The 16307-nt window shown below is 33.0% G+C and overlaps 1 protein-coding gene across 3 annotated transcripts in view; it reads left to right on the forward strand.

Moving 5' to 3' along the window:
• LOC129943026 (protein phosphatase 1B) overlaps positions 1–15900 on the forward strand; it is a 77150-nt gene extending 61250 nt beyond the window's left edge. For all 3 annotated transcript variants that reach the window (XM_056052227.1, XM_056052230.1, XM_056052228.1), the window contains 3 exons: positions 2445–2547; positions 9852–9906; positions 14292–15900. In XM_056052227.1, coding sequence (XP_055908202.1) covers positions 2445–2547; positions 9852–9906; positions 14292–14306 — 173 coding nt within the window. In that variant the 3' untranslated portion in view covers positions 14307–15900. The remainder of the gene's footprint in view (positions 1–2444; positions 2548–9851; positions 9907–14291) is intronic.
• Positions 15901–16307: the final 407 nt, after the last annotated feature.

Here is a 16307-nt window from a genome sequence, read left to right on the forward strand (position 1 = left end):
CTGATGTTTATATGTGTCTTTGTATCCATGGTTGTCTTAAGTTTAATAATATCAAACAAAAAATGAATTAAAAAAGATCAACAACTCAAATTTAGAAATTTAAATTGTTTCCGGTGTGATTTATAATCTTGTTTATAACCAAATATCAATACTTACTCTTGTTTGAATACGAAAATTTCATCTTTTATATCTTTAATGGTCCAAATTATGTCACTTAGGTCCACTTGAAGCCCTTGAATTACTGATCTTTTGTGATGTGAAACAATCTCTATCAGCGTTATTTTTTTTAATAGCACAAAAATCATTTAACATACACTTAAGGCACAATATTCTAATTTCCCTTTACATTTATTCGTTAATCAAATAACAAAGATGCCCTTCTTGCCTTACATTTAATAAGATAGGTTTACCTTTTGTACCTTAAATATGTATATTCAAAAAAAAAATCGAAAATGTAGTTTATAGATTTAATCGCAAAACTAACCCAAAAAAATTACATATTGTTTTGTTTTATTTTAATAAAACAATATAAACTAAAAGGAATTGATTAAAACTTAATAAATTGAAAAAAAAAATTAAAACAAAAACATCAAAATAATCGGAACCACTTATATATTATATACATAAAATCTAAGACAAACTAAAATTTTATTAAATCCAAACAAGACAAAATCAAAATATGCCCTTAATACTGTGTATTATTAAAAAATACTTATTACAAAATATTTTATAGATTATTTAAAAAAGAACAAAAATAAATAAAATATTCATAGAAATCAAATTGAAACCATAAAGTTATTCCGCAAATGTGTAAAAGTCAATTAGATACATTTTTATTAATCATAGCCAATCCTTTTACTAAATGCAATAAAACAAAGTATTATCAAAGTTACTAATTTTAAAAGTTTAAAAGCAAAACAAAAATACAAACAAAAAACATTCATACATAGTTTTAAAACAATACAATAGTAATGATCCAATTTTTTCGAAACAAATCAAAATATTTAATATAATATATTGTTATAATTATTATACACACACTTATAATGAAGAATTTTAAATTTTAAAAATAACCTTATGCTCACGTTTTTCATTTTGTTTTTTATTTTTCGTTGTTTTCTTAAATGCAACTCTTTAACAAATTAGTCACACAAAACCCCCCACAATAATTGTTAAACAAATAGTAAATATTATATAAACGTACACAAATATTTATTGAACAAAAATAAAAAAGAACCTAAAATAGATACTTGCTTAGAAGTAGAATATTTAAATTTAAATATTGTACCTGCCTCCCGATTTTATTCAAACGTAATAATAATTCGTAAACAATAAAAATTGAAAAATAATACAATTAATTAATAATGGTGTTGAATTTTTCTTTCCAATCGACTCTAACAAATTTGGTTTCAATTAATTTTGTTAATTTTTCTTTTTGTTTACTCAATTTTTTAATATTTATTTGCTTGTTAATATGAAAGGTTTTTGAAAAATCCCAAGTTTGTGAATAAAATAAAAACACTTTCGAAAAAAAATAAACCTAAACACGCTAACAGTGGAAATGAGAAAATTGTTTAAACAAAAAGTTTGAAAAAAAAATAAGTAAAATAAAATAATTAAAAAATAAATAATGAATATGTATGGCGGTTCGGTTAGTGAGCATAAGGTATGTTTATTTGATTTATTTTTCTTCACATTTTGTTAACTTTTTTATTAACATATAATTCTTTAATTTTATTGTTTTTTTTTTATTTTCTCTTAAACTTAATCCCCTGTTTCCATTGAAGTTTTTGAGAGAAGCATGTTTGATTTGTTTGTTTATAATTTGTTTGTTTCTTTCTTTCGATAAATTAATTCTCTAAGTCTTTTTTGTCAACCATCTATGCATTTGTTTTATGTTTGAGTACATATTTTGTTACATAAATAGCAATGTATTTCTATTTAAGCCGCATTTAAGACAATATATGAATATAATAGTTAATTAATTGTTGCTTGTTGCACTAAAATTCGATTAATTGTAAATGTAAAGTCCTAGTTTTTTGTTTGTTAATAATTCGAATATTGTAGAAGTAATCTTTGCTCTGTTGCTGCTGCTGTTGCCGCTGCTGCTGCTGCTGTTGGTATTTAAAATTACAAAAAGAAAATCATGATCAATTTCAATTTCATTACATTTTAAATATTATATTTACTGTAAAATATTTAAATAAAACCAAAATACAAGTAGATGAATTGATATTGGATGAACATGAAGATGTTGATGTATTATGCACGAGTAACTCGAGAATTGTACTTGCCTTACATTTTTTTCAATAATTGTATAATTAAATAGATACATTTATTATTGTTAATTTTTTTTTATTTTAAATTAATAATTTAAGTTATTTGTATAATTTTAAAAACATCAAGTTTTAATATTTAAATTTGTATCTTATTTGTTTTTACAGAGGAGTTGTCATGTGATGAGAATAGGGAATTTTTCGACTTATTACAAAACCTTCAAAGCAGAGAAATTGAAGGCCTACCGCCCGGTGGGGGCTTACATTCAAAGTAAGTATTATTATTTTTATTTGAGACATATTTTGTTCAGCCATATTGTGAGTTTCGCCCTTAAAACATTTCCCTAGAAATATTTTTAATTCCATAAAATTTTAAAAGTTATTATTAGTACTTGTATTAATTAATTTAAAAAATCGCTTACAAGGTAGGACATTAGTTTTATAAAGCGTTGCAAGCCTTTACATTAATTTCAGAATTCGAATACAAATTATATACCTATTAATTAATTAAATCCACTTATGCTCCTTATTTTTGTCATAGCGAGCGTTCCAAAGGTGTACAATATGAATACTTAATTGACGCTCAGTATTTAGAAAATTGTATCGGGGTGATATTAAAGCAATTCGTTAGTAGAGGGGCATCGCAAGGTGGTGTTCTATCCCCTCTCCTCTGGAACCTAGTGGTGAATGAAATCCTAACTAGTCTGGATGCGGAGGGTTTCAGCGTGATAGCCTATGCGGATGACGTTGCTATAGCAGTTTCAGGAAAGCATCTTAATATCCTAAAAGAACTCTTACAAAATGCCTTAGACAGACTAATGCTTTGGGATGATCGGTATGGACTGGGTGTTAACCCACACAAAACCGATCTGGTCTTATTTTCGAGGAGATACAAAATTCCATTTGTCAACCCTCCTTTCATTAAAGGAATCCAATTAAAATGCTCAGACGAGGCTAAATACCTGGCTCTTGTCTTGGACAAAAAACTAAATTGGAAACGCAACGTACAGGAAAGAGTCAAAAAAGCTACTGTAGCTCTCTTTTCTTGCAAAAAAGCTATTGGTAATAAATGGGGTTTACAACCCAGAATCACGCATTGGCTATACATATCGGTAATCAGACCGATTTTAACGTACGGTGTGGCAGTATGGTGGACTGCTTTAGAGAAAGGTATAAACAGGGATAAGTTAAATAAAGTCCAACGTTCAGCCTGCCTATGTATAAGCGGATCGCTTCGCACGACCCCATCTGCGGCACTGGACACCTTGCTCTACCATACACCTCTTGACATATTTAGTAAACAAATAGCTGCAAGCTCTGCTATTCGCCTCAATGTTTCGTCGCAGTGGACTAACAACAACATTTGCCACTCCGTAATTCTAAGGTACTTAGAATCAATTCCAAAGCACACAGACTACACCATCCCTCAATTGTAATTCGACAGAAACTTCCAGATTTCGTTTAGGACTTTTCGGATAGGACTTTTTTGGAGGATGAGTCAATCCATTTTTACACAGATGGGTCAAAAACCAAAGAAGGGGTTGGTGGAGGTGTGTACTCTGAACGACTGAAATTAAGTCTCTCATTCCTCCTTCCCAATCATTGTAGCGTGTTCCAGGCGGAACTTTTGGCGATTAAAGAAGTCTTGTCTTGGCTCAAAGAAAACGTGAATTCAACATCTTATATCCGTATTTTCTCTGACAGCCAGGCCGCTATCATAAATGTCGATCATCTCTAATGGAGATGGGGTAACAGTTTAATATTCACCTTTGCTGGGTGCCGGGCCATAGAGACATTCCAGGTAACTGTAAGGCAGATGAACTCGCCAGGAACGGTACAGTACAGCCCATCCTACCACGTTTTTTTTTTTTCTTTTTTTTTTATAATAAGCGCACACTCAAGGGGATATATTACCCTCATTATGTAGACACAGTGTGAGCACTAGGAAAGGGAGAGAGGGGTTATAAGGAGATGTCGGTGGAAAGTTTGGAAAGTACTGGCATACCAATCGCTACTTGTAAACTGCTGCTAATGCAAGATGCTGTGAGGAGGGCAGGCACCAGGTGGAACAACATCACCACGTGTCAAGCCACAAAAAACATCTGGCCAACACTGGATTTAAAACGTTCAAGGTGCTTGCTCTCTCTAAGCAGATCGCATATAAGCTCGATAATAGGTGTCAAAGAAGCCTCAGGATTGATGTGGTATCACAACATTTAACTGGCCTAAGTGTGTCCGTTTCCATCTTGGACAGCCACTATAGCCTAACCTAACCTAACCTATTAAAGCAAAGGACCTTGTTGAATGAGGAAAATTCAGCTTACCGTTTAGATAATCAGGTTGTTTTGTTTGGATAATTGTATGCAGCTAACTCAGAGAGCGAAAGTTTATTAGGCTGTCAATGCTACAAACAGAAATCCGTACTGCAAAAATGGATATGTTATCATAACGACGTAGATTATAAATATAGCGGGAAATATTGTTATAACCAACATTCAATGTGCGGCTAGTTACACAGTCTAGTTTACAAAAGATTTCACACAGTTTCTAGCAGTGCTAACATATTCAATGGTTTCGTCGTCAAGTTTCAACGGGTTTAAACCCGATAGATCAAATTTTTTGCGATAGATGGGGGAATGTTGATTTGACAGGATTAAGGTGGAGATCGTTCTTTTTTACTACTGTGAAATGCGGAGCAGATCCTCGTTCATTAAGGCTAAGGAATCATTTTTAGCCCCAAAAGGCGACTTATCAGGAGCTGCACATCATTAGCATAAAGATGAATTAAACAATCTTTAACAACTTCTGGTAACTCATTTATGTAAAGTGAGAATATTTACTCTCTTTCTAGTGTTCCATTCTCTCATTGCAGAAACCCTGTCGATCGATTTCTTACAATATTTGTGTGTGTCTGTAGGTCCTCCACAATATAACCGTTGGTATGTGGCTGCCCAATGTTGTCTTCCTGTTTGAGTTCAGGGTCAAAAAGCTTCAACTCACTGTTCATTTGGGTCCAATGTCTCATTATATTCGCATTGTTTGGAACTATGAATATCCTTTTGGGGTCGTGCTAAAGCAAAAACTGTTAACTACCTACTGCTTCCCACTAGTAAGAATATGGTCTCTTTCCACTACTTTTGGAATGTAGCGCTTTTTACCTATCCGGACCTAAAAACGTGAATGTTTTTTTTTTTTTTAATATTATTAACCTCCAAAATTTGGCAACTTTCTCCCTATTCGCTTTTGTAAAACTTTTGACAAATTTCAGGATTATCTTGTTTTTTTTTAGCACCATATCGTTAACCTTTTTTTTCCCACGAACAGGGAGACCAGTTAACAGAACCACTCCTGAAAATAAAGTTGTCACCAAATTGGCTATAAATTGATGGCTAAGGTTGTATGACAAGTTTCGCCATCTTTTTAGAACCAAACGTTTTCGATGTTTAACTGATTAAGTTTTGGAATTACAAAATAAATCAATATGGCTAAATCGCAAACACCCGTTACGACAACTCTTTCTTCTTTTGGAAAGAAATAAGGACTGATGATGTCGCCAGCATTTATATATTTTTTAGAAATACTTAAACATTGATCAAGATTATAAAAACGTGATTTTATTATAATATTTTATTTCATCCCTTTCTTTATTATGAGTTTTATCGAAAAAAATAGCGTTCAAACAAATAACCTTATCATAAGCGTTCAATTTGGGCGAAATGTAACACATTTAACAGGCTAAAATTTCACTTAATTATTGGAGGCGAATAGTACGGCAACATAGTTAATATTTAAGTTTTCCAACGAAATTGTTTATTTAACAAGTTATTAAAATTATAGTTACAAGTTACAAGACTTCCGGCTCTGAGGTAAACTTAAATGTTAGTTATGATAAAGTTAAATGTCAATTTTTAATTTAATGAATTAATTATGTATATTTGGAATGTTTTCTTGACTAGGGTGTTGTTAGAAGTCTATCCATTTTTTGTTTTTAATTCTGATAATACGCTCAAAAATGTCTGGACAAATATTTCTTTAGGTGTGTTATTTCTGTTGAGATTTGACGAAAGATTAAGGTTGCATATTCCATGGGGAAAAATGTGGCATATATTTATTAATTTTCTTGATTGGGATACCTAGTTCTTTTGCTGTTGCTATTATTAACATAAATGCATTAATTTTGTTTCATTTTCAAATCAATCAATTCTAAGCAAAGAAATGCATTTGCTGACATTGCTACAAGTTTACCCACGGGTGGAATTCCAAATTATTTTACTTTTAAGGACAATGAGGTGGTTAAAACCTCTAGTTAATACTATACCTAGGGCTATCCTGCTAAAGGTTTCGGGTTCACTTCCTCCATGTGCCACCTAAAGTTTTTTTTCACGGGTACTGCCTCTTGCGGAGAATTTACAAACCTCCAAGAGTAATTCTTGTCATGAAAAGTGCTTTTTCGAATTATCAGTTCGGATTCATAAAAAACCGTAGGCCCCCTCCATCCCAGAAATAACTCGACAAGTCAACACCCAATTTATGTATTTTAAAATTCCAGAGTTAGGAAGCATTGTCCAAGCGTTAAACGGTGTCAGAACATATATATGTCAAAACAGTTTGTCATCCCGTAGAAAACAACCATCGAAACTTATTGTTACTACCATTTATTGTTTTCCTTGTATTTATTTAAAAGACTAGATGTTCTAGGGGCAAGTATACATGAGTTAGTTGGTAACAATCAAAAGAAACAAAGATGTTCCAAAAGTCACGGTGTCTATTGTTAAAGTGATAAATAAACAGCTTTTCTAGGTTCAGCCCCGATACTTATAGTGTTTGCCTTAGGTTAGGTTAAAGTGGCTGTCCAAGATGGAAACGGGTACAATTAGGCCAGTTTAATGGCCCATTGTGATACCACATGAATATTGAGGCTTCCTCCTAAGCTTAATGGAACCAGTTTGAGTTCCTAACGAAACGTGAGAGGCTGATTATGCTGATATGATTTAGATCGTTAAAGAAGAATTCTCCTAGGTAATTCTTGCGTTTTAAAGCCAGAGCAGGGCATGCACAGATAAGATGAAGAACTGTTTCCCCTTCTAAAGTCTCTTGAGAATAGGCCTAGCCGGTGATGACACGACGTCGCGACGTCCCAGGCCCACCTACCGCGAGTTTACCTTCGGTTGTTGTAGGAGGCCCGTTATCCGCGTTAACCTCATTCTTTTTTATATATTCGAATTTTAATGGATTCGTAGCCATAGTTTGTAGAGCCATTGGTCAAAGCTAGAGGAGCCAAGGATTATTTATTGATAACCACAATGGCACTCCTATAAAGACCCTTCACTTCCTCTAGCTTGGCTATCTTCCAATTATGCGTCAGAAGGGATGGGTTACAAACTTTGATCATCTCGAAAATGTCCTCGATACCAACAGCTTCGATTGGAATCCAAATGCGGGCTCTAGGTCTACTAGGAATGTCTTCCTTAACTACAACCTCGAGCTTCGCACCTGGCCAATCTTCACCTAACCGGCTGACAGAGAGCTTGTATAAGTCTGGTCGCCACAAATCATGAGTTTGACATGACCCTGATGCCAAACCCCATCGTTTATGGAAGGAAGTGGTAATGGAAGCTTTCTAAAAAAGCCACCTGAGAGCTTAACCTTGACCAGCTGCCAATGAACAGCCGATATTGAGCCATCATCATTGCTCCTGTCAATGACCGAAACCAAAACTTTGCCCTTCGTAACGTCACGGAACTGGCTTGTTTCTTAATGGGATTGAGGAGTGTGCTGGTGTTGTGCACACGAGGCCGTTTTGGTGTCGGTATGGCCCCCTCTAAAGACCTTTCACGTTTGGATGTAGAGTCTTTATTGGTCCTTGATGCAGCAAGAACGCTGTTAGCCCATTCGACGCGAGTGGTTTGTTGCGGTGTCGTTTTAGCTCCCAATGATGCACCAGAGGCCTTTAGCTTGCCCCCTTTGTCTATATAGGCTTCCTTTCCAATTCTGGATGTTCTCTCATTAGAAGTGGTAGGGCCATTATTCACAACCCTGCCAATACAACCAACAGTATAGCAGGGTCCATGGATTGCCATTACTTCCTTACCTGTGTTGGCCGCAGGAGATACGGCAAAAGGCTTTGACGCCAAACTGCCGCCCGGTCTTGAAGAGATACCGGTCGCATCATTCTTTTCATTTTTGTTTTTGTTCATCTTTGGTCCCACGAGTAGCGAAGAAGAGAGGTCCGTCTGTAGGAATTCCAATATACAGATAAGGCTAGTTAATCCGGAGGTCGCCAGGTATCCCGATACTCCGTTAGAGACAGGGCTATTTTTTAATTGGGCCCCAGCTAAGCTGATCATCGGCACGGGTCGTTTAACACCTTAGATCCAGCCCAATAAAGATAAGAGGTGGTTGGAGAGGAAGAGATAGGGTGAGGAGTCAGTTGATGTTAATTCATCATTCTGATATGAAAGGAAAGGATTGGGATTCGGTAACAACAATTCAGCTAGGTTACCTAGGGTGAGAAGGAGCATCGGAGAGAGGACCGCTGTCTAGATTTTTCGCCATTACAACGTAGAAGGTGGGATGGGAGTTGGTGACATAAACGTTGGCTTGTATGCCTTGTTTATGTCGGAAGGGGTGATGATTCTGGGAAGGGAGAGGGATAAGAACGCCCTTTAGTTTTAGCACTCATCTGGAGAAGATTCTCGAGAATCATTGACTTTACTCAGCTTGTACAACTCGACAAGTTCGACGTTCAGAGTAGACTAAGTGTTTGCCTTGAATCTTATTAATTGTCATAGCGAAACTAACTTTATTGAGAAATTTTATCCTTTTGAATTGGAATTGTAACTGGTGTGTAGGATTTATTGGGATTCAAGAAACAATTACATTTTCACACTTTCAAACACACCGATTAAGATATTAGTACTAATAATTTTTCGTCCATTTTGGGAGATCTAAATTTCCCATAAGCATTATTAGCTGCTTATGCGAGGGTACGCCGCCGGACAGCTCAAGCTAGTTAACAAACTCTATTGGATATGAACTGCTCTGTTCTGATCCATGACGGTGTCTATTGACAAATACTCCCTCATATCTTCTGCTACGAGTACTTCATCCAATATATTTGAATTTATTTTCAGAACAACAACGTTTCTCGGCATCGGTTTTCAACAACCGCCCATCTCCTATTTTTAATATTGCTTTAGCCTAGTGATAGAAACGATGATAGGTCCAAAAAAGTCAGGTCCTAATGGTATGCTGCTAATTACTGTTTTAAAATAATAATATATATTGAATATATAATTATAAGTGTTACCGCAGATTTCCTCTAATGATCTGTGAATGAGACATTTTACCGCGGTAAATAGTAGCTTAAAACCCTCTCTAGCTTCGTTACTACTTCCAAAGAAAACATGTCATGCCAAAGTAATGCTCCGTTGCAATGTGAAGGACGGACAAAGAATCAAACATTTATAATATTAGAATAGATATTTTAAATAGTTTAATTGTATCAGTCTTTTAATTTCCTTACTGGTTACTGGTTGTTTTTAACTAACTTAATAAATTTCTTTTCTTTTTCAGATATCCAATTATTGAAAGGATTTTTAAGGAATTTTATCCAGAGGAAAAATGTGAAGTACGGAATATTTTTTATAATATGTAGCCTAAAAAACAAAAGCCAGCTTAATAAAATTTATTTACTTCTTCTATCTTTAATATTCATTAATTAATATGCTTTTTTCTGCTTTCTTATTATTTAATCGATTTTTATTTGACTTTATATTTCATATACATATAGAAGATGGGTAAAGAAAAACAGAGAGATGTATTGTACAATAAATAGCTCTCAATTAATGTGCTTAAATATTTTTAAGTTTGCATATTATTACTTAGTATCATTATTAATATTAATCTTTAGTTGATGTTAAAAAAAAGAAAAACTAATGTATAACCATTGTCGTCTTCATTATCGTATCATTTTAATTTTAAAATTGATCATAAGTTTTAGTGTAGCGCAACAATAAGGTTTCACAAACAAAAATTGTATTAATTGCAAAATAAAAATTCATGTCAGTTATATTTGACTCTTTAAAACAAAAATTAGATATTAATTAAATTATGAAAGAAAAATATCGAATTTGTAGCGCTACACATTTAAATCCATTTTTTATTTGTCCTTTAATGAACCTCATTTTTGTTTTAGTTTTGAGTTAAAGTTGTCTTAAAAAAATACTCCGCATGCTTTGATTTTATTTTTGTATGTGTGTGTGTGTTCACCCATTTTATTGTCCATATTAGATTAAAATTATTTTTGTTTCTTAGATAAAAATAAACCAATGACGAAGCTTAATCCTTTCTCTGAAAGTCACCAGTTGTATCACATACATATATTTTAAGCAATAAATATAATTTGGTTCTGATCTCCTAATTTTTCCTGCCCTGAAGGTACGAACCACGGTACTATCCGTAAGGTGATGTGTAGTGCGTAGGACTGCTTGAGAGCTCTTTCAAAACCACATGTGCTTGTTCAGAAGCTCGTATCAAATTGAATGCGATCTTTGATGTTTTTTTCTACAGCGTCAGTGTTATATAGTCTACCTAACTATACAGCTTTGCATTATTAAGTCTTCATATCATTGAAGTCGATTTCCTCGTTTATCTCAACCATAGATAAACCTAAATGGTCACAATTACATTTTCTTCTGATTTCTCTATTCATTCGTATCGAAGTTTTGTGAGGGGAAATAAAATATCACGAGTTACACCTTCAATTAAAACGCTGGTATTAAAAACCATGTTTAATTCGTGGGACAGGTCTTGAGTTTAACCCCTGCCTGTACCATCCAAAAGTTTTGCACGGGTACTGCCTCTTGCAAGGAATTGTCAAACAAGAGTAATTCTTGTCATGAAAAACTGCTTTCTCAAATTAGACGTTAGGATTCTGCATTAAAACTGTAGGTCCCTTTCATCTCTGTAATGACTCGCACGTAATGGATTGGAGTTGAAAGTCACTAGTCCTTAGTTATCGACGGACTACTGCGCCATCTAAATTATACATTAGGTGGCGCAACATTCCGTAGAGAACCAGGGCCTTGTGACTGACAACTCTCAACCATTCCTGTGTGCGAGTAATTGCAGTGATGGAGGGGACCTACAGTTTATATGCCGAGTCCAACCGGCTTATCTAGAAAGCACTTTTTTCATGACAAGAATTACTCTTGGAGAATTTGTCAATTCCTCGCAAGATCGAACCCAAGAACTCTTGCAGTCCAAAATACTAACCATCATGTACTAAATTATTTTGTATCCCTTTGTTCCCGGAGATATCATTTTTTTCAAATATTTGATTTAAAAGATGTAATTTAGATAAAATAGTTATTCCTGACAACAGTACTCGCACACAGGAATGGTTGAGAGTTGTAAGTCACTAGGCCCTGGTTCACAACGGACTGTTGCGCCACCCCATTTGATTTGAGTTATTCTAAATAAATAAATTAAAAAACATTTTTTTTTAAAATTGTTTATAAGCCTTTTATTGTTGTTTTTAAAAGTGGTTTCACCACGTTACCAGTAGGAAGCCAAGACAAAATGGTTTCGTTTACATTTTTGATTATATTTTTTATTTTACGTTATGATATGCTTCAAAACAATTTTTTTTGTCATTCAAACACAGTCCAACCTCGCATCAAGAACAGAACCACCTTGTACAGTGAGGCTCAGATGCTGTACTACAATGTGCACACCGCCGCGATGAGCCATGTTTTGGCATATGATCACATTTGTCAAACCCTTTTATGTATGGCACTTTGGTCTTGAAATGAGTTACTGGAGAACTTGGTCCTGGTTTTCTTTTTGTTGTTTTGACTGTCTTGCTTCCAACAAGTCCTGAGCTAACAGATAACCTGAACATTTTGAGGGACAATTTTGTAGAATCACATTTTCCATTGAATAATATGTACGAATTCAAGAGACACATATCCAGCAAATACCACATAATCCGATGCCACCATTTTTTCGATTTGCGGTCTATTTCATAAACTGATTTTAGCATATCCACCTTATCAACATAGCCCATGTTTTTGTTGTAATCACTTACAAGTTGTGGACAAGAAACCTCCCTCTACGGCCATCTTTTTGCATACGCATTGCAGTTCCTGCAACTGATGGATCATGAAAGTTACTCAGAAAATGCACTGATTTCTTATCCTTCCATTTTAAAAATGCTAGACCGTCCTTACTGACTCGCCAGTCAGATTGTCCTTGTTTTAAGCTTTTCTCATCTGTTAGATCAATGGGTGCTTTTTTCTTCCTCTACGAAAAGTTCCACAGAAGTAAATCATATCAGCTTGTAGGTCTTTTTGACGTTTGATCGAATTGAAAAAATTATCAAAATAGATGCAATGTTCTTTTCCAACTAATGACCTGGAAAGGTGCTTCACCACTCGTGAACCAGTGTAGATTTGAAACTGGCAGACATAACCTTTTTCGTCAGCTCTGATCCAAACCTTGTAGCCATGAGTGAACAAATATAATTATCTCTAAGTTAAAGCATAGATGACCAATAATCACAGTAACTAGGAAGCTTTTTGACGCCCATCATTAAGTTTATTGCCAGGAATACTTTGACTTCTTCTGGATTAGTTGGAATGAAGCTGTTAGTATTTCCTCCAGCTTTTTGTACGGCATAAAGATTTGTTTGGAATGCAATATGTTCAATCAGTTCCATTGGAAATAAATGAAGAAATACATCGGTAGGGGTTTCTAAGTCATCTGAAATTGCGGGCCCTGTTTCTTCATCAAATTCTTTTTTCATACTGAGCAAATAATGTCTTGACTTTGTCCAGATGGTTTGCTAAGCCCTCTCCTTTTGTTGAAGAACAGACAAAGGAAGATCATCTTGTCTTGTCCATTGACCTTCCAGGTCTCCTTGAAGCTCGTCAACAAAAATTATTTCCATTGCATTTATGTCAAATAGATTGTCAATATTTACTTCAGGCTCTTGTGGTTTCTCACCACCACTTTCAGATTCGACATCCTATGGAATTCCTTCAAAAAGTACCTGGAATTCTCCCGAACCCATCGCCTCCAAGTCAATTATTGAAAATTGTACTTTCTCTAAAAATTAAAAAAAAAAATGTTTATTTTCTACTGGTTTCACAGATGAACCACATCTATAAAGCTTAATAAATGGGTCATATAAATTGCCACAAACAATATTTTTTATGACTAAAAAATAACATATTCTTCCCATTTATGAACATCACTTACCTCCCATTCTTATAAAATGTTATTTATTTTAAATTGTTCACTGCACAAAAAAAAACAATGAATGACACAAAAGATCAAACTAAATGCCCAAAAAATGGCTTATAACGCATTGAAAACAACCCAAACTGTTTTTATACCGTTAACAATTGAGTAACAGTTCGTAGAAATCCACTTGGTTTCATCGTGCAACCACTAGGGATATAGAGAAAAAATATTGTGTGTGGTTTCACTACGAAACCACTAGGAAGCAAAGGGTTATAAAACATTTTATGCAAACCGTTTAGTCTTGTTTTGAAACAGATTTTGATTGTTTTGTGCAGATCCTTGTTATCATAATTTCACAGCAGGAAAAAAGAATTTACTGTGAACAAAATTCCCTCTATTTTTGAGTCCAGCAGATACAAAAATTTCATTTGGAATCTCGAAACAATCACAATTTATTCCTATTCAAAGGAATTTTCGGTATTAATTTTCGTAGGACTTTAAAAATCCAGATTATGTTTTCTACTTATCAAAGATGGTCTAAGAAAATCTACCAAAATCACCGAAGGAAAGTAAGACGACTGTGAAATTTCCTTCCATATATAAGTTTCGTCAATGGTTATTTTTAAAAATACAAACAAAACAATGTAATATCGTTTTAAATTACCTTATATCACATTAATATCACTTAACTAACCACTCACGAATAAAATCACTTCCATTATACTTCAATAAAATTCTCACGTGTGATATCTATATATATTTTTTCAGAGTACGTGGCATTGATTTCCGGTTAAGCCTTTCATAAAGTGCAAAATTCTGCTGAAATTACCAAATAAATTAAAAAAGAAAAGAAAGAAAACACAAAAAAAAAACAAAAGAAAACTTAAATCCTAAGTAAATTTTTAATTTAACAATAAAAAAACAAAAAAAAAAACAACATTAAACCAACAACAAACACAAATTTAATAAATAAAAACAAAATTCACAAAACAAAAACAGAAGATGAAACAAAAAAAGCCTGCAATTACAATTAATTTATAACAAGAACCCATATAATAAGCATAATAAAGGAAATATAAACAAATAAATAAATGTAGTAGGGTTTAAAACAAAACTTATTATAAGGACAGAATCAAGCGATTAACGGTTTTCTTCTGCAGACGAAAAACACAAGAAATAAAAACAAAACAAAAAAACACAACTTAGAGATAGATTATAATGAAACACCTACTAAACTATTACTACTATTACTAAATGTATAGAAACAAAAACCTTTTTATGTACTTGTACTTTAAATATTTTATATTTCGTATATTTTCCACATTAATTATTGTTAAATCATGACATTAGTCATATTATTAAAATGAAAAACATAAAAAACTAAATAAATACCTACACTTAAATTTGTTTGTCTTATATTTTAATTAACTTAATCAATTTATGTATATTCGTTTTTGTTTTTTGGTATAAATAGAAATGTAAAATCTTAATTGAAGACTAAACCTATGTTTAATTTAACTTACTTTGTTTTATTTGACAACTGTCCCTAATGGTTAAAAAAAGGTAATCATAAATCTTTTTTAATTGTATGTCAAAAAATAATTAATAACATAGAAGGGAGAAAGCTTAAAGAAGCTCAATATAGCTTACATAATATTCTCTCCCTTTTTAGAGAAACAATAACAACAAAAAGGAAACAAATATTTAATAAAATATTAAAATGACTTAACAAAGAAAAGAAAACAAAATAACAACAAAATATTTTTATCGAGCTGTTTCTTTTAATTTTGCTTAAAAGTTTCTTGCCTGAGAACCCCATCGTCCTCCAGCATCACTTACTGTTTAAAACGTACAAAATAGAAAAGTTTTTTTATTTAAATATTTTTTTTTGTATTTTTTTTTATTTAAAAAAGTCAAGAAAACCAACAACAAAAAAATGAAACTGTATGAATGTGTATGTGTGTTGTCCATCCTTATATTCATTGTTCAGTAATAAATTAAAATAAAATAAAATAAAAACAAATAAAACAAAAAGAACACATCATGAATTTATAGAACAAAACAAATTGATTTATTATTATTATTCATTATAACAAATTAATAGACATCCACAAATGGCTGTAAATTGTGTTTCGACAAGAAGCGTACATATATACAAATATTTTCCTATAAAAACAAAAATTAATAAAAATATAAATTGTTTTCCTGAAGAAAAAAAATGAAAATTTAATGAAAAAAAAGTAATTAAAAACAAACAAACAAAAAAAAAACGCAAAAAATAAAATAATATGTAAAACCTTATTGAAAAATGTAATATGAAAAATCATTACATTTGTTAAATTGTAATAAAGCGTGAATTGATATTACCAAAAAAAGAGATACATACATATGTATTGTTTATGTTTTAAATTTGTTGCTTCACATCTGGGGATGGAAATTCAACATTTTCGCTGGAGGCAACAGGAAAAAGGTTTCCAGTACTTTCAACCTTAATTGAGGGGGTCAGGTCATAATATCGAAAGACAAAAATCTCGAATAGTTCTCATTCTCCGCTCTTCTGAATTTTTTCGAAAAAATTGCACTGGGGCCCTACTATGTAACTCGATTCTACTTTTGATTCTATTCGAAACTCATTTCCGATTCTCCGCTCTTCTGAATTTTTTCGAAAAAATTGCACTGGGGCCCTACTGTGTAACTCGATTCTACTTTTGATTCTATTCGAAACTCATTTCCGATTCTACTTTCAAATCATACTACGAATGAGAGTAGAATCGAGTGACATGA

Source organism: Eupeodes corollae, chromosome 1 (genome assembly GCF_945859685.1).
Source record: "Eupeodes corollae chromosome 1, idEupCoro1.1, whole genome shotgun sequence".
Classification (NCBI taxonomy): Eukaryota; Metazoa; Arthropoda; class Insecta; order Diptera; family Syrphidae; genus Eupeodes; species Eupeodes corollae.